Source organism: Anas acuta, chromosome 22 (genome assembly GCF_963932015.1).
Source record: "Anas acuta chromosome 22, bAnaAcu1.1, whole genome shotgun sequence".
NCBI classification, from domain to species: domain Eukaryota; kingdom Metazoa; phylum Chordata; class Aves; order Anseriformes; family Anatidae; genus Anas; species Anas acuta.
Window position 1 is genome coordinate 2,090,495 of NC_089000.1, and position 27,002 is coordinate 2,117,496.

At 53.4% G+C, this 27,002-nt stretch overlaps 3 protein-coding genes across 5 annotated transcripts; all 3 read right to left on the reverse strand.

Moving 5' to 3' along the window:
• Positions 1-580: 580 nt before the first annotated feature.
• Positions 581-2,845, reverse strand: C1QB (complement C1q B chain). 2 transcript variants are annotated; one of them, XM_068658575.1, is made up of 3 exons: positions 2,699-2,845; positions 1,728-1,900; positions 581-1,333 (listed from the first exon to the last, which is right to left on the reverse strand). In XM_068658575.1, the coding sequence occupies exons 2-3, from the start codon at positions 1,885-1,887 to the stop codon at positions 759-761; spliced, it is 735 nt and encodes a 244-aa protein (XP_068514676.1). In that variant the 5' UTR covers positions 1,888-1,900; positions 2,699-2,845; the 3' UTR covers positions 581-758. The 2 variants fall into 2 exon arrangements, with proteins under 2 accessions (XP_068514676.1, XP_068514677.1); XM_068658576.1 differs by having other exon boundaries at positions 1,728-1,897; positions 2,699-2,843.
• Positions 2,846-4,492: 1,647 nt separating this feature from the next.
• On the reverse strand, positions 4,493-6,753 carry C1QC (complement C1q C chain). 2 transcript variants are annotated; one of them, XM_068658573.1, is made up of 3 exons: positions 6,568-6,753; positions 5,755-5,944; positions 4,493-5,514 (listed from the first exon to the last, which is right to left on the reverse strand). In XM_068658573.1, the coding sequence occupies exons 1-3, from the start codon at positions 6,736-6,738 to the stop codon at positions 4,958-4,960; spliced, it is 918 nt and encodes a 305-aa protein (XP_068514674.1). In that variant the 5' UTR covers positions 6,739-6,753; the 3' UTR covers positions 4,493-4,957. The 2 variants fall into 2 exon arrangements, with proteins under 2 accessions (XP_068514674.1, XP_068514675.1); XM_068658574.1 differs by having other exon boundaries at positions 6,561-6,700.
• Positions 6,754-7,989: 1,236 nt separating this feature from the next.
• C1QA (complement C1q A chain) lies at positions 7,990-10,346 on the reverse strand. The gene is made up of 3 exons (XM_068658679.1): positions 10,192-10,346; positions 9,226-9,398; positions 7,990-9,081 (listed from the first exon to the last, which is right to left on the reverse strand). Exons 2-3 carry the CDS (start codon positions 9,386-9,388, stop codon positions 8,513-8,515), a joined length of 732 nt encoding a protein of 243 aa, XP_068514780.1. The 5' UTR covers positions 9,389-9,398; positions 10,192-10,346; the 3' UTR covers positions 7,990-8,512.
• Positions 10,347-27,002: the final 16,656 nt, after the last annotated feature.

Below are 27,002 nucleotides of genomic sequence, written 5' to 3' on the forward strand. Positions count from 1 at the left end.
ATGGTGTGGCTGGCCTGGGGGCTGCAGGCAACCCACTTTTACAGGCACAGCTCTGCCCAGGGAACCAGGCTTCCTCGCTTTTCTTAACCCTGGGCAGGGAATTTGCACACCTCCATAAGGAGGCAGCGTGATCTGCAGCATTAATTGACCGGCTGTGAGATGCTAATGAGTGCAGGCTGCACCTTGGGGCGCAGGGAGCAGCCTCCTGGGAAGCAGTGGGGCTGGCCTGGGTATTTGGGTGCTGTGTGAGGTGTCAGCTCTGTGGTGCAGCAGCAGGATGCCTGCTGGAGGCCAGGCACAGCTTCACCCAGAGCCTCCTGCTCAGAGCAGGGTGAGGGCCCTGCCTGCAGTCCCCCTGGACCCAACCCGTTGTGCCCCAGCAAACAGAGTGCCCATTTTGCACCCCAGCTTTGACGTGGGTGCCCCGTGGCCCCAGTCCTGCCTGTTTGGTCCCTGGGCCAGTGGGTGTGCTGTGTGATTTTCGAGGCTGCTTTCCCGTCCCCTCCTCCCACACCAAACCCAAGGGCTGGGAAAGCCTCAGGGCCAGGCTCAAAGACAGGGAAAGAAGCAAACCCCAGGCGGGAGGGGACCAGCAGCAGCACGCGCTGTCATTTAATGTGCAAGACTGGCAACAAAAGACTGAGGGCACCGAATGTGGAGCAAAGAGTCATCTCCAGGGGAGTCCTTGCTCCTTGGCAGGGGGAGCCAGCGGTAGGGCAAGGGCTGCAAAGAGCGTCTAGGGAGATGTCTTCAGCAGGCTAAGCCTCAGGGAAGATCAGGAAGCCGGAAAAGATGCTGTCAGACCCTTCGATCCCCACGATGGCGTTCTTCTCCGTTGGCTCCAGCCAGACGGAGTCGTTCATTGCCATCTTGAGCACCACGCCGCCGGTGGTGATCTGGTAGCTGCTGTGCACGTAGTCGCAGAAGGTCAGCACCACGTCGCCCTTGCTGCCACCCCGGCCCTTTTTCATTCTGAGGCACAGGCTGCCCTTGGACGTGACGTGGTAGGTGAAGTAGTAGATGCCCGGCACGCGGCAGGTGAAGCGGCCGTAGCGGTTCTCGTAGTGACCCTTCTCGTTCGTGATGACACGGTCGAAGCGGATGGGCTGCTCCCGGCGAGGGAAGATGCTGATCGTCCTGGCCGCTGAGAAGGCGGACTTGAGGGTGGCCTTGTAGTCCCCAGAGTCTCCCTGGGGACCGGGGGGTCCCGTGGGGCCCTGCAGTCCCTTTGAACCCACGGGGCCCCTGGGGCCAATCTTCCCCGGGTACCCTGGTGTTCCTGGGTCTCCCTTCTCCCCAATTTCTCCTTCGTCCTCCGCCCGGCCAGGGGGACCTAAAAAGCAGGAGGAAGAGGTGTTGTGGTCACAGCTGAGCCCCGTGGGACTGCAGAGGAGACGCTGTGAAGGAAACCACAGGGACCTGTGCTGGGCAGTGGGTGAGTGGAGACCCCTGCCCACCAAGCAGGCATGGCTCCCCTTGCTCTCTGCCCATGTACACCCTCCATCCCCGAGTCCCTCATGGTGTTTTCTTCATGGTGTTGCTGTCTGCCCATCCCCTGCTGTCCCTGAGCATCACCCGTGCCTGATAACACCACAAAGGGCCTTGTATAAAGTGGTTTCTGCTGTACCACTTTCCCCCCAGCCGTGTGCTTTTCACCACGTTTTTTTTTTTCTCCTCTTGGTGTTTGTAAGATGATGTTTTCCACACCTGCAGCCCCTACCCCTTACCTCGATCACCCTTTGGGCCATTCTGTCCATCTCTGCCATTGCTGCCAGGCTGGCCGGGTGCCCCTGGGATGCCCGGGATGGTGCCGTAAGTCTTGCAGAGCGTGGCACACGCGAGCTGCCCTCCGGCTAAGCAGATCAACATCACCCACATGGTCTGCATCTTGTCTTCCCTGCTGGAGCACAAAAGGATGCTGAGGTGCTACGTAGCCCCAGGCAGTGGGAGGGATGAGGAAGCCCCTCTGGAGGAAGATGCCTAGAAGCACTCCTGGGTGATAACACGAATAAGGGAAAGCGTCTCCTTGTGGATCTAAATCCACCCTGCTCATCACCCCTCTGGGCAGGTTGGGAAGGATTCTCAGTCTCTTCCCACGTCGACAAGTGTCCAGAGCTCCAGCCACATGAACGCCCACAAGTTAGCCCATCCCAGAGGACTGATGCCCAGCCTCGTTGTGCTGCTGCCAGGAGTCTATGCCTGAGACAGCCCTGCTGCACAGGAGGGACACACAGGTATGTCCTGCAGCTCCCTGCTCCGAGCCCTGCTGCTCCCTCAGAGGAGAGATTCTTCATCCCAGCTTAGGACCACAAAGTGCAGGGCCAAATCCTTCCCCAGGCCAGAGCAGTTTCAAGCCCTTGCTTTCCACCACTATGTCTGAGGAACACCTTTAGTCTTTGCAGATAAAAATATATCACCCAACTTGCCGTCCTAACCCCCGTGGCTTCCCCTTCTGTCCTGCCACCTGCTTGCTCCATCCCAGAAGTATTTCTGTATCTAACTAGCCTAACTGGGACGGTCACCTGGGCTTCCCTGGGGTCCCATCTTCCTTCTGCCCTCCCTGCATCCCCCAGCTCAGCTCCTTCCCCCAGCTCCTGGTGCAGCCAGGGCTGGGGTAAGCACCGGGCACAGAGAAGTGCCAGTGACACAAGGACTGGTTTCCCCCCTTTGTGCTTTTGGGTCCCCCATGTGCTCCTACCTGCAGGAGGGAGCTGGTTCTCAGCCTTCCAGGCAGCTTGCTCTTACCCCGAGCTTCTCGTTGCACAGACCGGGAAGCAGAGCAGGACACACCAGCGTCCTGCTTGGAAATGACCCTGCAGGGAAGCAGAAGTTTGCTGCAAGGATTGTTGTGAAAGAATCTGGCCACATCCTTTTTTTTTTTTATCTTTAGTTCATTGTCACTTTCATATCCCTTATGAATGCCATCTGTCAGCTCAGCAGAATGTGAAGTCCTCAGACAGTGACCCGGGGTCCCTCAGGTGAACAGCTCTGGCCCTGGGGAGCAGGGGGACGTTCACCATGCCCTGGGGGGGTCTCCGTGCCTTGCTCAGCTCTGCTTGCTCTGGGGAACACTGCCATGAGCTCGATGCAAATTCAGGGCAGTCCCTCGGGAGAGAGGAGCATTGCACGCTCACTTTGCTGGCTTCATTCAGGCTTCCCTGCACATACCCAGCTCTGCTGGGAGGAGACACCAGCCCAGAGGGTGTGACATGGCCTGAGCATCTATCACCTTGAATCCGGCCCCCAGGTTCTCCTAAATGTTGTGAATGGGAAGTGATTTTACCCTGCAATAAAAGTATTTCCAATTCCACTCTCTGTGGATGCCCTGTGGAGGTAAAGTGTAGACCATTGGGAGGAGAAGAGCTCTCCTGCTCCAGTGTGCAGCAAGCCACCAAGAAAAGGCTCTGTTGGGTTTTGGTGGGTTCTGCAGCCTCCACAAACATCAGCTCCTTCTCTCCGGCTCTGTGAGGCTTCTTGTGCTTCCCCTGCCCTGTCCTTCCATGTCCCCTATGGGTAACACTTTTTGTGGTCCAGGTCCCTGCAGAGCTAACCCTGCACCTCTGGGCTTTACTACCCCTCGTGGAAGCCTTGTTTGGTGGCACCAAGACACACACCAGCCTGCTCCAGTGGGGCAGCTCTCACTGTTGTCCTACCACACCATCTGGGGGTGGCACATGTCCTTGGATGTGGCTCAGATCCCTTCCCCAGAGGGTCACTGCAGTGCTGAGCGGTCACTGAGGGTGACAGCAGAAGTCACCAGGGAAGAGCTGTTTCCCAAAGCCATGTCCACGCAGCCCCTTTTGGCCAAGAGCTGGCCACCCTGCACCTTTTTGCTGTGAAAACCACGGCCTCTCTTGAAGGAGTTTCTTGGGTTCAGCCCAAGGCTGGTTTTGGTCTTTCCCAACCCCCTGCTATTCCCTGTTGCTATCATGCAACACCCTCAGGCACCCCTTGGCCATTTCTTCCCAGTTAGCAGCGACGTCTTTGTCCCCAGATAAATTTCTGGTGCCTGCACCGTGCATGCGGAGGTGGCGGAGCCCTCTGGCTGTCATCTGAAAATGGGGAGGGGGTAAGTGCCTGGTGAGGCAGGGTCCCTGGGGATGTCCCAGCTGCCTGACACCTGGCTACAAGGCTTGCTGTGTGGGCAGCTGAATTGCATCCACTTGGGTGGGAAGGGGAATATCAGGGCCCCTTCCTGGGGGCGTCTTGTCCCCGTTAAGTGAGCACTGCTCAAGGGGTGGGTCCCCTTCCTGCTGTCAGTGCAGCTGGGGGCCCTACTGAGTGAGCAAAGCCAGCGCTGTGAATGGTTTGTGAGGCTGGTGCTGAGCACAGCCCAGCCAGCGAGGGCTCAGGGACATCCAGACGTGGTGCAGGCAAGCAGCCAGTTCACATACACACGCGCTCCTGTGCGTGCCACAGCCAGCCAGCCACACATGGGCTCCACCTGCAGAAAGGCAAATCACGAAGAAAAAAAAAGATGCTCAGCCAGGAGTACTGGGGAAGGATTTATTGACACTTTCCACAGCCAGCTCATGGCAAAGCTGTTGCTTCCAGCCTGCTCCAGGACCCCTGACTGTCCCTGGTGCATCCAGTGTGGGAAGGGGAGAGACACAGAAAGACCCTTGAGCCCTGGCTCCAGCAGCACAAGGTAACGGGGTGTTATCAGGGCAGTGTGTGGGAGGTGGAGATGTTTTGCTGCACGAGGCAGTGCCAATGGGACTCCAGGGGCTTGGTGCTGTCACTGCAGGCACAGATCCAGCTGGATGTGCCCGGCCCCCTTGCTCAGGGACTGCACACAAACCCCAAGCCAGGGGATTATGGCTGGGGTGGACTCTCTTGCTGGGGCTTCCCACCCAGCAGAGAAACCTGGGGCATGAGCAACGGCCTGGCAGCGAGCAACAGAATTTGCAGGGCAGGGCAAAGGGCTTGGTGTGCTGGGCTGAGCTCCGGTGCTCCTCTAGTCTGGGAAGAGCAGGAACCCCGAGAAGATGCTGTCGGAGCCACCGATGCCCACCATGCCGTTGTAGTCGTTCACCTCCAGCCAGACCTCGTTCCCAGCCTGCAGGTGGAGGAGGATGCCACCTGAGCTGACCTGCATGGTGTTGGTCTTGTGGTCGCAGAAGCTGGCCATCTTTTTCATGTTCTTGAACAGCAGGACGCAGAGGTTGGCTGTCTGTGAGCTGTGGAAGACGAAGTAGTAGAGGCCGGGGAGCTTGCAGGTGAACTTGCCGGTGGTGGTGTCGTAGTCGTTGTTGGTGTTGGTGATGACGTGGTTGAAGATCACGGGGATGTTCTTTAAGGGGTGCTCAGCCGTCTGCCTCGTCACCGAAAATGCCGACTGGTGCTTCTGCTTGTAGCTGCCTGGCATGCCTGGCTCTCCGGCACTGCCCATCTCCCCGGGGTCTCCAGGGGGACCGGGGGGACCGGCGGGGCCCGTCTTGCCTGGCAAGCCAGGGCTGCCCGGCTCCCCTTTCATACCCTTGGGGCCTCGTGTAGCAGGAATGGCTGGGATGCCTGTGGAGAGGTGAGGAGGGAAGGAGTGAGCCACAATGAAAGGACATGGGGAGAGACTCCCCCAGACCCTTTCCATCAGACAGAAGAAGGTTGTTTCCTCTCCTTCTGCCCCGTCTGCAGATTATGGGAACATCGAGCACTTCTCCAAGTGCAGGGACGTTGCTCTCCATACCAGCAACTAAGGCAGGCTCAGTGCCTGTGGTTTGACAGCCTTCATGGTTCCCCTCCTTGCTCACTCACCTGGCTCTCCTTTGGCTCCCTTCAGCCCATCTCGGCCATCCTTGCCTGGCACACCCGGCGTGCCTGGCAGGCCTGGAGCCCCATAGCAGCTGTGGGAGGGATCTCCGGTCACTGCAGACCCCAGGTACAGAGGTAGGAGAGTGAGGGCCAGACAGAAATGCTTCCAAAAGCTCTGCCTCATTTTGGAGCTCTGGATGGTAGAAAAGGGAAAGAAAGTGCTGGGATGAGGTGCCATGGCAGGGTGGCTTTCAGTCCGTGAAGCAAAGAAGGCTCAGAGCTATGAGGGTCACAGCAGCTGGAGCCTTCAATATTACCTTCCCCATGCCCATTGCTGGGTGGTGGGGAGGCCGATATGTGATGATACCAGGCTCTGGTATCATCATCAACCCCAGGGCAGCCACCAGTGGGTTAAAATTTCAGTCTGGACAGAGCCATGAGGACTTGGGGTATCCGCTGCCAGCCCCAAGCTCTGCTGGCTCAGCACCCCAAGCCCCCTGCAGACATGCACAGCACTGCAGAGCCATGCACCACGCTGCCCCGAGGCTGGAGCTCCATGCTGCACCGAGCTGATCTCACCCATCCTCCAGCAGCAGCCTGACTCCTCCTGCACAACGGGATCGAGTTCCCATCCGCTGGGGATCTCCCAGCACAGCGCCTGGCCCAAGGGAGTGGGTCTTCCCCCGGGAAGGAGAGGCATGCATGCTCCCCCAAGAGTGCCTGGCAGTGCTCCTGCCTCCTCCACAGCACCCAGCACTGCGCTGTGCTGCCGGACCCATGCAGCCCACCCCAAAGGAACTGTACAGCACCTCTTACCTCCAGCAGGGGAGCAGGGTGTGGGATCCTGAGCTGTGGAGCCCTGTGTGCCGAGGGCACTGCCTGCTGGCTCTGCACGACCTGCGTCTCCCTCTGCGACACCCTCCCGGAGGAAGTCACACAGTTAGGAAAGAGCCCGATAGGGACACGCAGCCCCTGGCTGGCCCCCATCCGAGTTTCACATCCTCCTGCCTGATTATTTTCTCTGAGCAAGCATTTCCCTGGCTGTCCTGCAAGACCTGTGCTTGTGCCATGCCTTGCCACCACAGCAGCAGGGGCTGGGAGAACAGAAGTACCGGCGTGGCTGGACAGGGAACTTTTGCTGAGTCTCCAGGAGAAAAGGAGAGTTCATGTTCGGTGGAAGAAGGGACGGGAAATTCAGGGAGAGTACAAGGAAGTTGCCAGCATATGCAGAAAGAAAATCAGAAAGGCTAAAGCCCAGCATGAGCACACAACATGGCCACTGTGGTTAAAGATAACAACAAAAAATGTTTTTACAAATACATTAATTGTAAGAGGAGGGCCAAGGAGAACCTCCATCCTTTCCTGGATGCAGGGGGGAACATGACTGATGAGGATAAGGAAAAGGCGGAGGTTCTTAATGATGTCTTTACATCTGTCTTTACTAGCCAGACCGCTTACCCTCGGGGTACTCAGCCTCCTGACCTGGAAGTCTGGGACAGGGAGCAGAAGAACCCCCCCACACACACATTTCAGATGGAAAGAGTTACAGACCTGCTGCTTCACCTGGACTGTCACAAGTCCATGGGGCCACAGGGGATCCACCCGAGGGTGCTGAGGGAGCTGGTGGATGTGATTGCTGGGCTGCTTTCCATCATCTATCTGTGGTCATGGTCATACAGAGAGGTCCCTGATGACTGGAGACTTGCTAACGTGGCGCCCATCTCTAAGAAGGGTCGTAAGGAGGATCCAGGGAACTACAGGCCTGTCAGCCTGACCTCGGTGCCAGGAGAGGTGATGGAACAGGACATCTTGAATGCAACCACACAATGTACATGGTACAATCGAGGGATCAGGCCCAGCCAGGACGGGTTCAGGAAAGGCAAGTCGTGCCTGACCAACCTCATCTCTTGGGGTGACCCGCCTGGTGGATGAGGGAAAGGCTGTTGGCGTGGTCTGCCTAGCCTTCAGCAAAACCTTCGGACATAGATTCCCACAGTATTTTCCTGGAGAAGCTGTCAGCCTGTGGCTGGGACAGGCACACTGCTGGGTTACAAACTGGCTGGGCGGCCGGGCCCAGAGACTTCCCCCGATCCTCCCCATAAGTGAAGGCTCTGCTCATACACTCAGGTCCCTCCTGTCTTATCTAGAGACAAGCTGGGATCACTTCTCTCCCTGGGCAGCTTGGGACAGCCCAGGACATCAACAGTTTGCTGCAAGTAGGAACGAAACCACAAGCAGTTGTCGGGGAAGAAGAGGTTTATTTGTAATGATGAGGACAATGCGAGAGGTAACAGCGGCCTTGCACCAGAAAGGCATTTACAGTGGTTAGCGTAGCAAAAGCAGTGGCACATGGTGATTTCACACTTGGGAACAGTGCCAGAGAACAGCCCCGGTGACAACTGATCCCCTTTGGTGTAGGGTCTGAGCAGTTGGGAGCAGAAAAGGCTACTGGGGCCTCCAGGAGGCAGCGGGATGGCCTGCCTGCATCCCACAGACAAGAGCAGGCTCATCACAGCCTGGAGGGAATTTCTGGGTTGGTCTTGGCACTGCAGTGGTCACCCACGGCCTGGCTGCTTGGTAATCCTGGCAGAAGCACAGGGCCTGGCTGGCTGTTAAATTTGAGGCCATTGCTGAGGCCTTTGCTGTGCTATAAGGCCATCCTACACGCTCGCAGGGCTCAAAGACACGGAGACACACACAGCAGTGCTCTGACGCTAAGCAGCTTAGCTCTGGGCTGGCAAGTCCTGAGGCTGACGGCCCGTCAGCCCGTCTGTGGGAAGAGCATGAAGCCGCTGAAGACGCTGTCTGCCTCGGAGCCGCTGTAAATCTGGCTGCCCTTCACGGGGTCAAAGCTCACTGAGACCTGGTCACCCACAGCCAGGCTCAGCACGCTGCTGCCCGAGTTCACCTGCAGGATGTTGCGGCTGTTGTTGTCGCAGAAGCTGACCACGCGCTCCCTATTCTTGGTGATGCTCAGGCAGAGGTCTCCGATGGAGACCACTTGAAAAGCAAAGTAGTAGAGCCCGGGGATACGGCAGGTGAACTGCCCGCTCTGGCTACTGTAGGAGTTCTCCTGGTTGGTGATGATGTTGTCGAACACCACCGTGCTGCCCCGGTTCGTCTGGGACTTCCGTGAGGCAGAGAAGGCAGGACGTGGCTGCTCCAGGATATTGCCAGCCTTCCCCTTGGCCCCTCTTGGTCCTGGCTGCCCTGGCACCCCAGGGGGGCCGGGTGGACCATGGAAGCCCCGGTTTCCTGGGTTGCCAGGAGGCCCCGGCTCACCTTCATCCCCTTTGGGTCCGTGGATGCCTGTCCTTGGTGCCGGTTTCCCTGGGGAGAGACATTGAGGTGATGTTCATGCCACAGCTGGCAGGGCTGGCATGGCCCAAGCAGCTCCTGCAGCCCGCTCTGCTCCTGCCAAGAGGCTCGAGGCTCCCAGGCCACCAACACTGCGCGTCCCTGGCTGCCCCTTACCTGGTTCCCCCACGTCACCCTTCTGCCCTGGCCTCCCATTGAGGCCAGGGACCCCAGGGAATCCGTCTTTGCCATCCGGTGCCCGACACACCTGCTCTGAAGGCAGGGCTGTGCCCAGCACTGCTGCTAGGGCACTGGCTGCCAGCCAAAGGCTGAGACGCATCCTGCAGTCCCTGCAAGCACAGGAGAGGGGGAATTTGGGGTGGAGGCAAGATCACAGCAAACATGCACGTGGTGCACGCAGCGACAGATGCACCTTGGACACGGACATGCAAGTATAAACGTGGGTTTTCATCCAGAGCTGTGGAGATGTGCAGTGCACAGACACAAGTGTGCATGCACAGACCCACTACACCACCTACGTGTTGTTTAATTCAGGTAGCCAGACACCACGTTGGAATGTTGAAAATAATTTCCCTGTTTCATTGCGTGATCTGAAATCAATGATGTTACTGAAAAGCCCTGATGTGTGCCCATGGCAGGGCTGTGGGAGAGCCTGGGACACAGAGCAGGGCGTAAAGCCTCTGGTGCATGAAGAGGTTGACTCCTCCTGTGTTTGGGGAGTAAGCACTCCCATGGGATGGAGAGCATAGGTGAGGAAAGGGTGTAAAGAGACACAGTGGAGGAGAGAGAAACAGGAAAGGAATAAGCAGTAAAGGGATTAAAAAAAAAAAAAAAAAAAGCACAAGGGGTGCAGGTCCCCAACACGCAGACCTGGAGGAGAGGAGGGATGTCCTGAACACATACCAAAGCCTGGGATAATCGGTCTGGGAACAGCCTGCAAAACCCAGCAGTGTCCACATCCACACGGTGGAGTGAGAACAGATTTACCCCTCCTCCCCTTTTTCCTACTTCAGACTCCTGTGGAGGCTAGGGGGCAAGTGGAAGAAGGATGAGGACAGGGAGCAAAGACGGGAGAGAGGTGGCAGAAGAGGCACGTGTCCCCAGCTGTCCAGGGTGACTTACCTCCTGGCGGGGGTGAGAAGGGAGCAGTGAGAATCGGCAGCTCTGTTTGCAGGCAGCTCTTCCTCAGGAGCAGGGGGGAAGAGCAGCAGGGAGGGCGGGATGTCCTTGCATGCACAGAGGTTTACACGGTTGCAGAAGTGCCAAGTTTCACTTCTTTCCACAGTTTCTTTTCTGCCCTCGACCCTGGCTGTGCCGGTCACAGTCAGGGAACAGCCTGGTCAGCAGAAGTGCTGGCGCCTTCTGGGACCTCAGAGAAGTCCAGCAGCACGGGGAAACACCAGGGTGGAGGAGGCCCAAAGGCAGGGCAAAGTCCTGCTGCTGCAGGAGGGGGCTGCTCCAGCAGCCACGCAAAGGATGCTCCCCTCAGGAAAAGCTGCACTGAGGTCACCCTGGAGTCTTCTCTTCTCCAGGCTGAAAATCCCCAGCTCTCTCAGCCTTTCTTCACAGGAGAGGTGCTCTAGCCCTCTGATTATTTTTATGGCCTTCCTCTGAACCTGCTCTAACTGCTCCACATCCCTCTTGTGCTACAGACCTGGACGCAGGGCTCCAGGTGAGGTCTCACTAGGGCAGAACAGAGGGGGGACAATCCCCTCTCTCCCCTACTGCCCACCCCTTTGCTGATGCAGCCCAGGATGCAGGCAGCTTTCTGGACTGCAAGGGCACACTGCTGGCTCATGTTGCGCTTTTTATCCACCAGAACCCCCACGTCCTCCTCAGCAGGGCTGCTCTCAATGAGTTCTCCCAGTCTGTGCTCATGCCTGGGATTGCCCCGACCCAGGTGCAGCTCCTTGCACTTGGACTTGTTGAACTTCACTAGATTCACCTGGGCCCACTTCTCAAGCTTGTCCAGATCCTTCTGGATGGCAGATGCATGGGAATGGCACAAAGCTGTGCCAGAAGAGGTTAGGAAAAAATTCTTTGCCTTGAGAATGGTCGAACACTGAAACAGGCTTCCTAGTAAGGTGGTTGATGTCCCATGCCTGTAAGTATTCAAGAAGTATTTGGGTAACACCCTCAATAATATGTTTTACCTTTTGGTTAGCCCTGAAGTGGTCAGGCAGGTGGACTCAATGATCTTTGTAGGTTTCTTCCAGCTGAACTGTTTTGTGCTATGCTATGCTGTTCTAGTAAAAAAATCAACCATGGAGACTCTTGCACACAAAACTTTGCTCATCAGTATATCTCCATTAATAATTACCTTTGGAGATCTATCACTGAGCTGGTCTTTAATTCACATCCCCTCTTAATGCAATATAATACACATTTTTAATCAAAATGTCAAGCCCATAATAAATCAGATGCCCAGAAGAAAAAGCAATTTTATTCTATCAACATAGTTCCTCTGTCAAGTAGGCCTGTAATCGTGTCAAGAAAAGATGACAGGTGAGTTTGAAAAGACCTGCCTTACAAAAAATGGTGTTTCTGGACAGTAATTGTATTTCTGCCCTATTGCCCTTTGTTAATATACAGCCAAAATGAGACCACTCCATCATTTCGTCCAGGGTTGATGGATGTCCTGGTGCTCACGTGTCTTCTGTCCCTGACTGTCCCCTTAACCTCACTTAAATGCTGAATTACAAGGGACTGGACACGGATTTCCAGCATCTCATGGAAGCTGGTGTTGGGCCGGACAGCACCTCCTCCAGGTCCTTGAGCCCCCTGAGCAGTGCTTGGCCCCATTCGCTTGAGTTTGGGGTATTTTGTGGCTAAGCCAGGTCTTCCTTGCCCATCTTCCGAGCGCCTCTCTCCTCTTGATCTGCATCTCGGACACCCGTGGCCCAGAGGAGCTGCAGGCTGTAGTGGCCACCGAATGGCTCAGTCCTGGTGGCTTCAGCAAGCCACGAGGTGGCAGTGCTGGCTCAGCCACGCGTGGTGGCGTAGCCCCGGAGATGCCCGAGATCCCACAGCCCACATCCCAGCATGTCCGACTGCACGTCTGGGATAAGCACTGATAAATCACAGCTCGACAGCCAGAATAAAGCAGCTCCCCGGTAGGTCCACAAATGCATTTCCCTGAGACTGGGAGCAGTTTGGCACCCCCAAAGTGGTTTTCCTTCAGTGAGGGCCAGGCCAGTGGGAGCTGTGAGGGGCAGCAAAACCCTGGCAGGTTATTACTGGAGTGACGAGAAGCCTCGTGCAGGTGGTGTAGCACCACTGCCAACAGACTCTGGCATGCAGAAGGGGCTGGGATAACAGAGGGAAACCCCAGGGGACATGAAACGGCTCCATGCCCAAGGCAGACAGGAAAATAAGTGCACATGGGAGAAACTAGAGGATGAAAATGCTCTGCAGGGCACTTGGTGGTCCCACATCCTACCCCGGAGAGGACAGATCTGTGCCCCCCCTTGCCTTCTTGCTGCCCTCTTGTCTGGTGGTGCCAGGCAAGGTAGGTCAGTGCCAGCCCACCCTTGCAGCTCTTCACGGAAGAAAAATGACCCCTGCAAAGCCTCCTCCCTGTGTTCCCAGTGCTGGCAAGCACACATGAGTTGCCTGACAGCAGACAACAGGGAGAGATGCTCCTCTGCTGCCTTCCCTGCTGGGGATCCCCCGCAGCGCTGAGCAGTGATGGGCAGGAGCTCTCGGAGGAAGATAAATCAGGTAGCTAGCACCTACCTGTCACTGTGCAGGAGGCAGTGACAAAGACAGGTGGTGGGCAATCACCAGCGCTGCCAGGTTCCGCACACATCACCACTTTCAGTCACTGGCATCCCAATCTGCCTCCCGCACCCGCCGGGAGCGTGGGACTGCTCAGAGCATCTGCGTGTCTGCAGCCACTGATGGCTTCACAATGCCTGAATAACCGAGCCCCTTTCACTGGAAAGCTGTGATTTTGCTGTCGTTGAGCTGGCCTGTCCCAAAATGCCCAGCCCTGCTGACCACCAGATAAAGTTCCTGCAAGGTGTTACAAGGTTGGCGTGGATTCAGAAGTGTCCCACATTTCAATGAAAAAAAATAAGCTGAAATGGTTCAGGTGCCCTGGAAGGATTTCCTGAGATGCCAGCTGAAAGTCAGGCTGCACGGGCACTCGACACTCAACGTGTAACAAGTGCTGTTCCAGGAGAATATGACAGATTGCTTTACACAGTGCATGTGCGAGGGACAAAGACAGGTATAGGCTTTAAATGCCAGAATTTCATGCTCTAGCCCTTGCTCCTTGTCTCCTGGCATTGGTGCACATCCTAGTTGGCTCATGGGATGAGGGGAGATAGATCAATGCTGAGCTGCCCTGGGCAATGCTGGGAAACCTTGCCCCATCCCTCCTCTTCTTGGTCTATGCTATGGATCAGTGTTTTTCATTACTAGACCTCCACTGGATAATTTGGCTGATTGTTTACCAATCTTTAATGTATCTATTATTTATTTATTCACTTGTGTAACAAGCAGTTTCAGACTGAGCACTTTGGCATGTAAATGAGCTGCTCTAGTGCTTGTCACTGAAATTTGTAGATTGGAAGAGTTTGCAATCAAACACAGCCAGAATCTAAATTACGACGTTTCAGGCACTAATAGCTGGGAGAAGACGGGCAGGATGTGCCATAAATAAGATGGGATCAGAGGAGGGTGCCCAGAGCTATACTGTCAACACGCCAGGAGCCCCAGGGCATGCAACAGGAGTACCTGCTTTGCAGTGGCAAAGTGTGTCTGGCAGGGCTAGCATTGCTTTGGGGCTGGTTCCCCAGAGATGAAGGGAAAATTGATGAAGCAAAATGGTGGGAGCTGGCCTGTGACCCAGCATTACTTGCATTGGTCTCTGAAGAGGGCTGGTTAGCCTGGCATGATGAGAATTAAGCACACATGTTCACCAGGCATAGTGCTATAAGTCCCATTAGGGTTTGTGAAAGGACCTGAGAGATCTCATTTCCAGCTGCTTGCTCATGGCAGGAGTATTTCCAACACTAAATCAAGGTGATCATTGCTTTGCCTACCTAATTCTTGAAAACCCTGCAAGGACAGAAATCACCCACCTCTCTGGAGACATGTCTCAAGGCTGAACCACATAGCAGTGAGGAATTGTTTCCTAATGTCCACCCTGGATCTTTTAAGATCCAATTTGTGGCCACTGCTCATTGCTACATCATTTAGCACTGATGTGGAGTGTTTGGCTCCATCTTTCTTGCAATTGCTCCCAGGTAGGTTCAGTTGTGGTCATATCCCACCTTATCTTCCACCTCATCTGGCTGGCTAACAGCCCAGGAGGGGTGCCCCACCAACCCCCCACCCCCCTGTTGGTAATAAGGACTAATAATTTCCCTTGGCCTACTGGCCACAACCCTCCTAATGTAGCCCAAAGTGCAGTTTGTCTTATCTGTGGTTTGCTCACCTTCAGCCTGGTGTCCACTGCTTCCCACACCAACCCTTCCCTGCTCCAGCAGTGATTTCCCAGCTTGTAGTCTGGGGTTTTTCCCACCTCATGTGCAGAAGGCAGTGCTTAGTGTAGGCCAAGAAGAGAGAGCCCACAGCCCTTCTAAACATCCTCAAGGATTTAAAAACTAGCTTGAGAAATACAAACCCTAGTCCTTCCTTCCTTGTTTCAGCTGTTGGCTTGATGCTATGGACTCAGGAGACAAGGCTCTCTTGGAGATTCCCTGGACAGCGTGATGTTCCCTTCCAAATCCAAAGTGATGGACATAAGGGAGGGGTGTGTGTAGGGGGGCACCGTGTACTTGTCTTTGGGCTTTGTTTTGACTCCCCAGTCTTGACTACATGGGGTTTGCACTCTTTGGGGCTGTCAGGCTAAGGCAGGACCGTCCTGAATCCTTCCACAACCTGCTGCAGAGAGATGAAGACGGGGAAACATCAGTTGCTTGTCTGGCTCTTGCAAAGCCTGAAGTGCCCTTAGTGGAGGGCGATGCCTGGGCGAGTCTGACAGTGTCCGAAAATACACCAGGCACAGAAATTTTGTCCCAGAGGAACGGGGATCGCCATGCACCTGCTTGCAGTGACACTTGCAGTGGCACCTTTCCTTGCACCTCACTGCTCCCTGTGCGGAGCCAGACCCCGCTGCTGCCACAAGCTCTGCTGCCCACACAGCAAAATACTGTGTGCCCTTCCCAGGCTCCTTTCTATGCCAGTGTCTGGCTTCACTAACATAATGCCTCGAAAATGGAGTGGAAGTTTCCTGCAGGCTAGTGTTAGTATTAACTGGGTCAGCGGCAGCTGGAGGTCCCTGCCAGCTGGAGGCTATTACAACTTATTTCTATTACAACTCGCTTACCACGGTAGCTTCTCCAGGAGCTCAGCTTCCTTCTAAGTGACCTTGGCTGCTGGATCGATCTGAAGTTACAAACTCACTTCTCACGTCTGCTCAATTTGGAGGGCGTCTGATTGCTGCTTCGGAGGCTTTGATTGCTTTTGCTTCTGGCTGGTGGGACCCCGGCTGGTGCCTTGCAGGCACCATTAGCAAAACTCTGGTTTAGCAGATTTGCTGAGGAATATCCCGACCAAGCCACAGCAGGGCAGGGCAGAGCAAGGCCTGGTGTTTTCAAAGCAGCCTGTGATGGGCTGGAGGGATGCCTACTTGTCATTGTCCCCTCCAGGCCACAACTGAGCTCTTCTGCAGCAGACACGAGGCTTTATTCTGGTTTATTCTTTGTTTCTATCTGGGCTCTGGCTCCCACCAGTGTGATCCTCACACATGTTGAATCCTGTAAGGCTCTTTCATTAGCTCAACAGCTCGTTAGCCTCTGCAGGCAGACCCCAGCCTCTCTGTTTCTGCTGTGCTCCCCCCCTCCTCTGCTCGACCACCCCCATTGCTTTCCGATGAGGAGACAGCCCCTTCCCGGCCTAGGAGGCCACTTTTTTCACCTGAAATTGTATTAACTGTTCTGGATCCCCTCCCACAGGCATTGCTCGAGTCCTCTTCCCCCTCTCTGCAGGCAGAGGTCAGACCTGTGTCCTTGCTCAGAAACAAATCGATTGGCATCTTCCAGGATGCGATTGCACTCCTCGGTGAGCCTGCGTGGGAGGCCATCGTGTGGGCCCGGCACGGACGGTCTGGCCTGGAAGTTATTCTTCACTCGAGCTCTTAATTTCAGAGTTGCACTGAGGGATGGGAAGACTCCTGGCTTCTAATTAATTACTGAGCTCCCCGTAATTGATGCAATTTACTGCCAACCTATCTATTTTATTGCGCTGTGAAGAAAGTCATTCTGTAACACTATTTTCTCAAATGCCCTAGTGAGTGGCTGTAAGGCATGTCCTGAAACTCATCTCCAGGCTCTGTATCTGGGTAGAAGTTTGTACCAGGAGGCAGAAGAAGACTGCGGTCTAGTGCCCTACCACCAAAATGTTCACACAGGAGGTACCAGGGACCCACACATGGCACCGGGGGGAGCATGGCCTGGTAGAGGGCCTTGGGCAGTGGGCCTTGGTCTTGTAGAGCTGAGCCTGGTGAACACAGATTCCCTAGCACGAGGACGAGCACAATCCAACACATGAAAGACCCTATAGCTGGGCATTTTGCATGATGTGGAACAGATGTTGCCATTTACAGTTCAGATTCATCCTGTAATTGGACGTATTTATCCACATGAATCCTCATGGGGAGGTGCTGCCGTCCTACCTCCTGGTTTCAGGATCCTGGGGATGGGAAGATCAGGCAACAATATTTCCTGGTAGCTCTAATCCTGGTAAGCCCTGAGCTTTTCAAATTAATTTATTTGAGGAAGCCAAATGGAGCCTCACATTTGCTGCAACTGTACAAGTTTAGTACGTTGTGTCTCCTGTTCCCAGTCCTGAGCTGGGCAGACTCCCAAATCCACTAAAAATGCACACTGGTAGGATTGGTGGAAAATAGTCTGTGTCTCTTCTCAAGCTGTGACTATCCCGTTTGGTGTAACGTCTCCTGGGTAAAGCCATATCCTTGTGCACGGAGCCATGCTGTTGTGTCTTGCTGGGGCTTAAGAGGGGATTTTACTGAGCCCTTCAAATTGTCTCACTCACTAATTAATGACTGGGTTTCAGTTTCGGAACATGCACTTAGATAAACTGCATAAGTGCATTTCATTAATCTTAATTAATGATTTAAATACTCAGAAGCCTCTGCTAAGGCCCCGTGATTGATGATAGCTAGCTGGCTATATCATCGTGCTTTGGTCCTTCGGCATCCTTGGCTGTGCAGTGGGGATACGGGCACTGATCCTCCTTGCTTTCCCCTTGCCTGCTGCCTTCAGATCCAGAGGTCAACTTTTAGAAATTGTTTAGTGACAATTCACACCTTGTGCTAGACAGGGCACCTTCCTGAATTTAAACCCAGGGTGTCTCTGTGCAACCATGGAAGCAATGCATACCAGTATCTAGGGCTGATGAAAAGCAGGCTTTGCAAAGAACAGCTCTGCAAACCGGGCAACAAATTGCACTTCAGGCCCCTGCAAAGCAGTTTCCTCACTGCTGCAAGGGTGATGGAGCACATGGGGTGCAAACATGTTGCATGCCATCCTTCTGGACATGTGTAGTGGGTTTATGTGGCAAGGTTTGTGTAGCAGGGGGCCATAGGGGTGGCTTCTGTGGGAAGAATCCAGAAGCTGCTGGCCAGAGCTGATATAATAAGCGATGTTGTTTTCATCTTTCTGAGAGCATATTTAAGAAAGGGGAAAAAAAATATAAAAGGCAGCAGCTGGGAGAGAGAGGAGTAAGAAGCAGCCTTGCTGGCAGAATCACAGAATGTTAGGGATTTGGGAAGGGACCTTGAAAAATCATCTAGTCCAACCCTCCTGCTGGAGCAGGAACAGCTAGATCAGGTCACACAGGAACGCATCCAGGCAGGTTTTGAATGTCTCCAGAGAAGGAGACTCCACAACCCCCTGGGCAGCCTGTCCCAGTGCCCCATCACCCTCACTGGGAAAAAGTTTTGTCATATATTTAAGACACCTGATTTGGGTGGTTCAGGAAAGGTAAGTCCTGCCTGAGCAACCTCATCTCCTGTGACCAGGACTTCAGCAAAACCTTTGGACATAGTTTCCCACAGTATTTTCCTGGAGAAGCTGGCAGCCCATGGCTGGGACAGGCACACTGCTGGGTTACAAAATGGCTGGGCCCAGAGCGTGGTGGTGAATGGAGTGAAATCCAGCTGGTCACCAGTGGTGTTCCCCAGGGGTCGATATTAGGGTTCATTCTCTTAAATATCTTTATTGATGACTTGGATGAGGGAATTGAGTGTACCCCCAGTAAATTTGCAGATGACACCAAGTTGGGGGGACGTGTCGATGTGCCGGAGGGCAGGAAGGCCCTGCAGAGGGACCTGGGCAGGATGGGTCGATGGGCAGAGGCCATGGGATGAGGTTCAACATGGCCAAGGGCCGGGTCCTGCACTTGGGGCACAGCAACCCCATGCAGCACTACAGGCTGGGGGCAGAGCGGCTGGAAAGCTGTGCAGAGGAACAGGACCTAAATGGACCTTTGTGGGATGCCCCCACTAAGGGCGAACTCTCAGTCCAGTGCCCTAAAACCAGGCTCTGGAAAGGAGGAAATGTTGCTGTCTGATTGTGTTTTGGGGGCGGTTGTTTGGATCAGGCTGAGAATGGATAAATAATCTGCATGCAAAGTGTTTTCCTCACGCACAGCTGGCTCACATGACAGATATAGGAATCAGGCAGCCAGGGAAGGTTTATTATACCTGGGATTATAGAAGTGTCTGACAACTGCTTACTGTAAGCTGGCCAGAGGTAAAGGATGCTCTGCATTTTGATGAGAGTGAGCGAACAGCAGCGGCAGCCAGGGGACGAGCTGCTTTTCCTGGGGATCTGTCACAAAAGTGACTCGGGACATTCCCTGACTGAGGAGGAAAGGGACCCAGGGGCAGATTTCCAAAGTTTTCCTGAAGTTATTCACGATCATGAGAACCCTCCTCCATTAGGAAAATGAGAGAGACCCCCACTAAAAGCTGTAGCAGCTTACATATGATTGGCAACAAAATGCTGTGCAGGCACATCCAGGCACATCATTACACCAAGTCCTGACTCTGCAAATCATCTTCCCTCGTTGCACTGCACAGTGGGGCTCCCGGCACAGCCTTAGGACAGGTGCAGCCTTAAGTTGGCTCCAGTCCTCTGGTTCCATCCCTGGAGACCTTGCTTTTCTCCAGAGCTGAAGTTATCTCGGAACAGGACTTTTACTGCTGCTCCCAGTACACCCCACAAAAATGCTCAGGCCAGTTTCCACACCTACACACCAAGCTCCTGCCTGCATCCCTCGTTCCTCCCTGCCTTTCCCAGGGCAGTGACCCTCCTGCAATGGACAGGGAGGAGAGGCAGCTCCAGCTGGGTGGAGTAGCTGGAAATAGCCTTTTGCGAACCATTTTTTAGCAGTTCATTTAGGATTGTGTTTTGCCAGCAAAACCTCCGCATGCTGTTTATCTCTCTTAGCGCAAGGCTGTTATTATTGCAAAATGAAGCAGCGTGTTTGCAGCTCCTCGGCAGCACCGAGCTGCTCATGCAGCAGGAGGGATTGAGGCGAGCACAGAGAGTGGCTTCAAAGTGCCATTATTAATTCACGCTCACATTCATTGTAATAACACCTTGAATCACAGCAAATTCATCTGGTGTTAACCACTTGGTGCAAGCAAGGGTCTTTCCAGGGGAAGGAGCTTGTAGAAAGGAGCACACTGGCTGTGCAAGTGCAGCTTCAGGACTGCTCATCGATGCAGTCAGTGCTCATCGAAGCAGTGGCCGTGCTGGGCTCAGGGGCCTGACCCTGGTGGTGCTGGTGGCTCTGCTGGTTGTCAGCCTTCTCATCTCACAAAGTTTCATAGAATCACCGAATGGTTTGGGTTGGAAGGGAGCTGAATGACCATCCAGTTCCACTCCCCTGCTATGGGACCAGACCAGGTTGCTCCAAGCCCCGTCCAACCTGGCCTTGAACACTTCCAGCGATGGGGCACCCACGGTTTCTCTGGGCAACTTCTCTTTCTTCTGTCTTTCCTGAGAGTGGGCAGGGTGCCTTGAGGCACCGAGGTGCTCGCTGTGACCCAGTAGCCAGGGATAGCTCAGATGTGGAACTTCACTGGGAGTCGAGTGCCACACCAGAACCTCCTCCCAGTCTTAGAGCTTTGCCCAGCTCTTTGTTCAGGGGCTGCACCAGAGGCACAGCCTCCTTTTTTATTTTTGCAAAGAGGGGGTGACTTAACACAGTGTGCACTTCACTCCTGACACTAACCCTGCGAAGGCTCCTTAAAAAGATTTACACCAGGGGAAAATGTGCCTGTGACAGTGGGTAAGTTTGGCACAGGTATATTTTCACTCAGCTCACCGTTTCTTGCTTTTCTGCCAACAGGGCCACAGCTAAGGAGAGCAAGTTTTGATGACGGCTTACAAGTTGTGGAGAGAAAATGTAATGGCCCGCAGGGCATGGCAGCTCTGGGAACACTTCTTGCCTGCTGCTGGGGCAGGGTGGTGGAAAGCAGCAGCAGGGTTTCATGCAATGCTTCCAGGCCAGCAGCTCCTGGAAGGAGATTTCGTGCCCAAAATGCCTTCTGTCAAGATGCCTTATCCCAGGCAGGCTGCAGCAGAGCTGGGTGCGAGGAGATGCTCTGGGCTCAGCACAGCCAGGCGGGGACAGTAAATCCTTCTGAAAGCGCTGGCTGATCAGAATATTTGCATTGTTTTTCTGGCCTTTTCTGATGTACTAATGAAGTGCTTTGAGGCATAGCGTGAGTGAATGTGCTTCCTCAGCACGGTTACTCTGGGCAATGTCTGTTAAAGGAAGCCTGCTCTGCATGCTTGGTTATTAGGATACATTATTTACAGGGAGACAGAGAAAGCAAGACGTGCAATCAGTAATGACAGTGTAATGCTGCATCCTGGCTAAGGTGGGCTCGTTTCAGAGACATACATTTTAACAAGGCCAATTGCAAGGTCACACATCAAAGGCTGAGGCAGGAAGGTCACGTTTATCAGATGGGGTCTGTATCCTGGGAAGCAGTGCCCTTGGGAGAAGACTGGAGGTCGTAGCAGGCAGGGGCACCATCAGAGCAGTGCTGTGGCTATGGGGGCAAACACGGAGCTGGTGTGAGCAAGGTGGAGGGGTGCTGAGGTGTGGAGAGGAGCAGTAGAGGGACACAACCTCCCTGCCTGCCTGTCCAAGCCCTTGCAAAGATGTGATGTGGCCACTGGCTCGTTCGGAATTGAGGAGGGGGCATGGGAGAGCAAAACAGAACCTGTGTCTGGGTTCTGGAAGCTAAGGAGATGCTCATTTATCAAAGCTTGTAGAAAAAGGCAGACAGGAAGAGGCACAATGACCTGGAGCTAAAATGTGCTCAGGAAAACAAACCATAGGATGCAAATATAGATATACTTATCTTTAGATAAATTTAATCTATGTAATATATTAATATATTTAATATATTTAATCTAAATCCCTGTCGCTGTTTCAGGGGATGAATGAAGCCAGATAGTGCTGTCACCAAGAACCACAGCCTGCACAGCCTGTCCGAGGTGGGACCTTTCCCCTTGCTCTCCAAAGGCACTCAGCACTCCCTGCAGGATGTGCACAGGCTTTGTACTCAGAGAAACCACGATGAACCTTGAAGACCTCCTTGTACTATTCCTTCAGGAAAATGGAAGTTGAAGGTAAATAAGATGCCTGGATGGCAAGGCTTGCTACGGGGAAATGCCTTCTTAATCCTTCATCCTCCGTCTGCACATAGAGGCCATGCAGAGTGGAAGGAAAATTTTGTGTGGGCATCGGAGCATGGAGGCAGCACTGGGCATGAGGTTGGCCACCTCAGGGGAGGTTTGGTGATGCTGATCAAGGACCATGAAGCTCTGGCTTGACTTGAGCATTGACTACACGTGCCTGGAGTTGTAAGTACTGATCCATACGGAGGTGCTTCATGGCGTTATGGTCCCTCTGACAGCGAGGAGGTTCTGCCTCCCTTCCCTTGTGTGGCAGCCACATGAAGGTCACTCCTCTCCCACACCTTGGTTTCCCTCCGGACAAACTCTGCAGAGGTCCAGATCTCACTGTACAGGGATGTGGCAGAGTTCCTCTGCTGCACAAGTGTTGGCTTTCAAGGCAAGCTAATTCTGGAGTCACTAATGTAATGATGATTAATGACATATACACCACCCTTTCCTTCCTCCTTTCATCGACTGGGAAAAAAGCCCGGAGCAGAGCCGGAGATTAATTAATTCTCTCAAGTGGAGGGGAAAGTAATCAGACTGAAATCAGATTGAATTTAGGATTCTCGGGCGAGCAGAAGGATGTGCCAAGTGACATGTAAATGAAGGCTGACCCAGCGCTTGTTGGGTCAGGAGGGACACAACTGCTGAGCAGATTCCCCAGGAAGGGACAAGAAAAGTGTTAGAAAAATGGGCAGGCAATGCTGCAAGGGCCCTGGCACTGTGGTGCTGAGCCTGGGGCATCCAGCCAAGGCCCTGAACCAGAGCAGGGTGAGGCTGTCAGTTCTGCTAGCTTGGCCAAGCCCGGCCACCTGCATCAGGCTCCTGCAGCAGCCAGACGCTGGCTTTACCAGGATGCTCAGGGCTTAGCCTCTGCTCTGCCTCTGCCTTGGCTCCAAAGTCGTGTTCCTTTTTGCTATAAGCTGACTGCAGTGTCACCAGAACTGGTTAAGAGCTGCTATAAAAAGTTGTATGCTCCAAATCTCTCTAACCGTAGATGGTTTTCTTTGTGTTTTTCATATTTGCTTCACCTGTGAATCCCTGTGTAGGGCTAATCAAGGCTGTGAGGGTTAATCTTCCGTGTATTAAAACCTCATATCCTCCAAGAACATCTATTTCACCTTGAGGAAATATCTCCTCCCCTATTTTTCCTGCAAATCAGTTCACTAGCAGGGTAGAAATAAGTCTTACAGCTCACCCAGGCTTGGGGCTCCAGCAATCTCCCATGTATTTAAACATGACTAATTAGCTTGTGCCTACCATATCAGGGATTTAAAACCTATATATCCTAGTCAAATATTGGTCAGGCCCCATAGATGCTTTGTTTTTAAGAGCATGCACACACAGCCATCAGCAAGTTAGATGCTCCAGAGTGCCTTTCCCTTTGCAACCCAGTCCAATGTTGACTCATATTAAGAATCTGAAATTTGTAACCTCTGTGAAATAGTCAGTGGTACTGCTGAGTGAGGGGATACGATGCACAAAACAAACGAACAAACAAACCAAAAACACCTTTTGACATACTGCTTCAAAAAAGACTCCCATAGAAACTGAACCATCTTAAATAAATGTTAATAAACAGGAACTTTGCATCACACATACAGTTTGGGTGCATTCTGGGATGGGAGCATTCAATGTGTTCATAAAGGACCCAAGAAAGTTTTCCGGTGATGCAGAAATCTCTGTTTTTGGCCAATGCTGTGTGAGCCAGGTCAGGCCAAGCTGAGCTGGCACCGCACCAGAAGCTGTCCCGAGGCTGGTCTACATCAGCAAAAAAATAGCTGGCACATCCAGGAGAGTCATCGTTCCCTCTACTCTGCGTTCAGTGGAGCACTGTGTGCAGTTTTGGCCACCCTACTGCATGGCAGATGACAAGACCAACCGAGGCCACCAAAATGGTCAAAGGATGGAGCAGGGGACATAAAAAAAGACACCAAGGGAACTCCTGTTCCTCCTCAAGGGAGAGAAGGGGGAGATATTGCATCTTTCACTCCCTTAAGTGCGGATTTTTAAAGGAGTTAGAGATGGAGGTGTAGAGTGAGAGGACAGGGGGTACAAAGGTGGCACTCAGCTCAGTGGGACGTAACCAAAAACTTCTCTATGAGATGGGCCAGGCATGAAGATGGCATGGCCTTTTGGAGGCTGGTACAGTTAAAACCAAGCCCGAGGCAGACCCCTTATGTCACATTGCTTGGCCGACCACCCTCAGAAACACCTGCAATAATTTACAAATCATTTTCTCCCCTGTGTTTCATGGAAAGGGTTGAGAGAGCTCATCTTCTGAGCCAGATCCTGCTCTGCAGCTCACAGACTGGCTCTGGGGAGGTGGTTGGGATGCTCACCACGCTGTGCCACAGGGGCAGAAGGTGACAGAGGAATTGCCACAGCATCCCTGATCTGTCAGATGCCAGTGGCTGTGGCAGGCACAAAGGCCGGGGTGAGCCTTTGGGGCAGCCGTGATGGTTCAGAATCTCTTCAAGGGACATGGACTGGTCTTTTTTTTGCATTTTCTAAGCTGTACTGCCTGGACATGCAGAGGAAGGTGTAGAGGGAAGTGCAGGAGGAAGCTGGGCCAGTGCAGAAGGAAGGGAAGGTCATCTTTGATCCTTGCTGGGCACTCAAGCCTCTTGTCAAGGGAAGGGGCTCCCCAGGGGCAGCAGAGCTGTGTTCGCAGAGCAGAAGCACCAGCCCTGCTCTATTTGATAAGAGGCAACACATATCTCAGCAAGGAGAGCTGGGAGATGTGTTCCTGAGCCTGCCTGAAACCCACACCTGCAAGCTCATCTAAAACCAGCTGCGAAGCTCTCTGAGCTGGGCCAATTCCTCCTCTCTCACTCCGTGCTGCCTCCTCTCTTCACGGCCACTGTTCTCTCCATCTCCAGCACGCCGCAGCGTGCCGATGCCGTGGGCAGGCAGGGCTGCCTTCCACCGAAGGCTCAGGACAGGAATAGCAATGAGTTTTATTCCTGGCCCCCGCAGAGCCGCTGCTGCCTGCAGGAGCCGGCAGCACGGCGGGGCGCAGCGGGGCTGGCAGCAGCGCGCTGCATCAGCCTCCAGGCTCCCATCGGGAGGGAGCACTGCCCGTCCAAGCAGCCCAGATGCTCTCCTCTGAGGGTTTGGTCCCCCCAGAGCTTGGCGCGGGAGCCCTGGCCCCGCTGACGAGGAGGATGAGTTTATCATTTATTATTGATCGTCAAGTGTGGGGAGCGCCTTGCGTGGCACGGAGGACGCAGGGAGGCACACGGCCTCTCCCAGTGCCTCTGCAGCAGGGCTGCTTTGTGATAAAAGTTTAATAAATTGAAAGGCACAGTTTCCATTCCATTGGTAATTAACTTCTGCTGCTGTGTTCCCTCCTAATTGTCTCTATTACTCCAGATAAAACTGAGATCAATAGAAACCAAAGTCTGGAGACTGGGAAAGTTGCAATTAATTAATTATCTCTGTGTGCATCCTCCATCTGCTGGTAATCAGAAAAGACTGGCTGGTCCTCACAAAAGTCTTGGGCCCCTCCACGGCTGCTGGCATCCCCATGGGGATTTTGCAGTGGGCTGAGCTGTGGATCTTGGAGCACAGAATGCAAATGGACAGCCCAAGCTGTACCACAGCACTTTTTGCCTCTAAAGGATGGTCCAGAATGGTGCATGATGGACTGCTTCTACCAGGATGGAGGCTGCACATCTATTCCTCAGGTCCTGCAGGTTTTTTTTTTTTTTTTTTTTTTTTTTTTGCTGGAACAGAAGCAGTAGGAAACACCTGGGAGCCAACACTGGCATGTGGCCAGTCATGGACACGTGGTGGGGTCTCCATGACTATCCACACACCTCTGGGTCCTGCTACCTGACTGCTATGCACTCCTGGAAAACTGCAGTACTTCCCCCTGCCATGCACTGGCAGGTGCTGCCGTGTTTGCAGTGGTCCAAGTGAATCCGAGCATCTTTCTCCATGCTTCAAACTGTCTCTGGTTCAGGTTGTAGGGGCAAACTCTGCAGGAGAGGTGATGTGTGGTTCCTTACCCCGATATCCCACCTATGCCCTCATTTCAGAACTGCTGTCTGCAGTTTTTGATAGGATTTGTTAGGATTTGGGTGCTGCTAAAATAAGAATTTGAGAAGAAGTGCTGAATTGCAATGCATCTCCCCCGTTTCTACCAGCTGCCATGAGCCTGCCTCAGCCCCCTCTTAGGATTTCCACATCCTTTGCAGGATGTAATTGGCACAATGTTGCTTTAGGGCAGCTTCTCTAAACCCTACAGGACCCTTCCCAGCTCAGTAGCCCCTTGTCCATGGGTGAGAAGAAAGGTTCAGGTTCACCCAGGTCTTCAGCAATCTCCATGGGCACAATCTGTGGCCTTGACCTGTGCAGAATATAGACAGACAAAAAAAATCCCTCTGCAATCTTTCTTCAGCAGAGACCACAGCAAATACAGTCTGTATTTGTAAATTATATATATGTAAAATTATATATATAATTATATATATGTAAAAAATATCTACATGTCAAAATTATATAGATGTATATTCGCACAGCCCAGGCTGGAGGCTGATCATAATGCCTTTAAGGCTCAACTCTTCACTCAGTTCTTTGCTGCTGATGCACAAGGCATTCAAGTCACCCTTTGCCCTCAGAGATTCCTCCATCAGAAACTAAGCTGTCAGCAGAAAGCAACAAACCCAGGCCAGGGGGCCCAAGAGGGACTGGACAATCAGAGTCAAACTCAGCTCCCTACAGGCACGATAACGCCGTGCCTTAGCTCCGAAGCACATTCGCTGCACATTCCCAAGCCTTACAGCACATGAAGGCAAAGCCAGGCTGCTATTGCAATTCTGGGCAGGTATCAAGGAAGAGAACTGAGAGCAGGCAGTATCTCTGGAGAAAACTCCGGCTAATCCTAGGAGAAAGAGGATAAAACCTAGGGTACAGAGAGAAAAATGTCAGCCTCTCTGGCTGGGGAAGCTTCCTTCCTGACCTCAGTTATGCTGATGGACAAGCAAGGCCTGGCTGGTCTTATCCTGCAGGTTATTCCAGCTGTTTCGGTGCTTCTGCAGAGAAGAGAATCAAAAGATGGAGTTATGGGAAAAAGTATTAAGGAGAAAAATCCTTTCTGGCTCTGCAGGTGGTCAGCAGGACTGAGGCAAGGACAACCACCCTGACAAAGAGATGCGAGCAGACAGTGATGGACCTCTCTGGGGGGATGCC

Bases quoted from the DNA above. Each gene is read 5' to 3' on its own strand.
- C1QB (XM_068658575.1), bottom strand. From the start codon at position 1,887: ATGCAGACCATGTGGGTGATGTTGATCTGCTTAGCCGGAGGGCAGCTC. The intron at 1,334-1,727 runs GTAAGGGGTAGG...CCTGCTTTTTAG, and splicing joins TGGCCCAAAGGGTGATCGAG to GTCCCCCTGGCCGGGCGGAG.
- C1QA (XM_068658679.1), bottom strand. From the start codon at position 9,388: ATGCGTCTCAGCCTTTGGCTGGCAGCCAGTGCCCTAGCAGCAGTGCTG. The intron at 9,082-9,225 runs GTAAGGGGCAGC...GTCTCTCCCCAG, and splicing joins GGGTGACGTGGGGGAACCAG to GGAAACCGGCACCAAGGACA.
- C1QC (XM_068658573.1), bottom strand. From the start codon at position 6,738: ATGGGGGCCAGCCAGGGGCTGCGTGTCCCTATCGGGCTCTTTCCTAAC. The intron at 5,945-6,567 runs GTAAGAGGTGCT...TCTACCATCCAG, and splicing joins ACCCTGCTCCCCTGCTGGAG to AGCTCCAAAATGAGGCAGAG. The intron at 5,515-5,754 runs GTGAGTGAGCAA...ACCTCTCCACAG, and splicing joins GGGAGCCAAAGGAGAGCCAG to GCATCCCAGCCATTCCTGCT.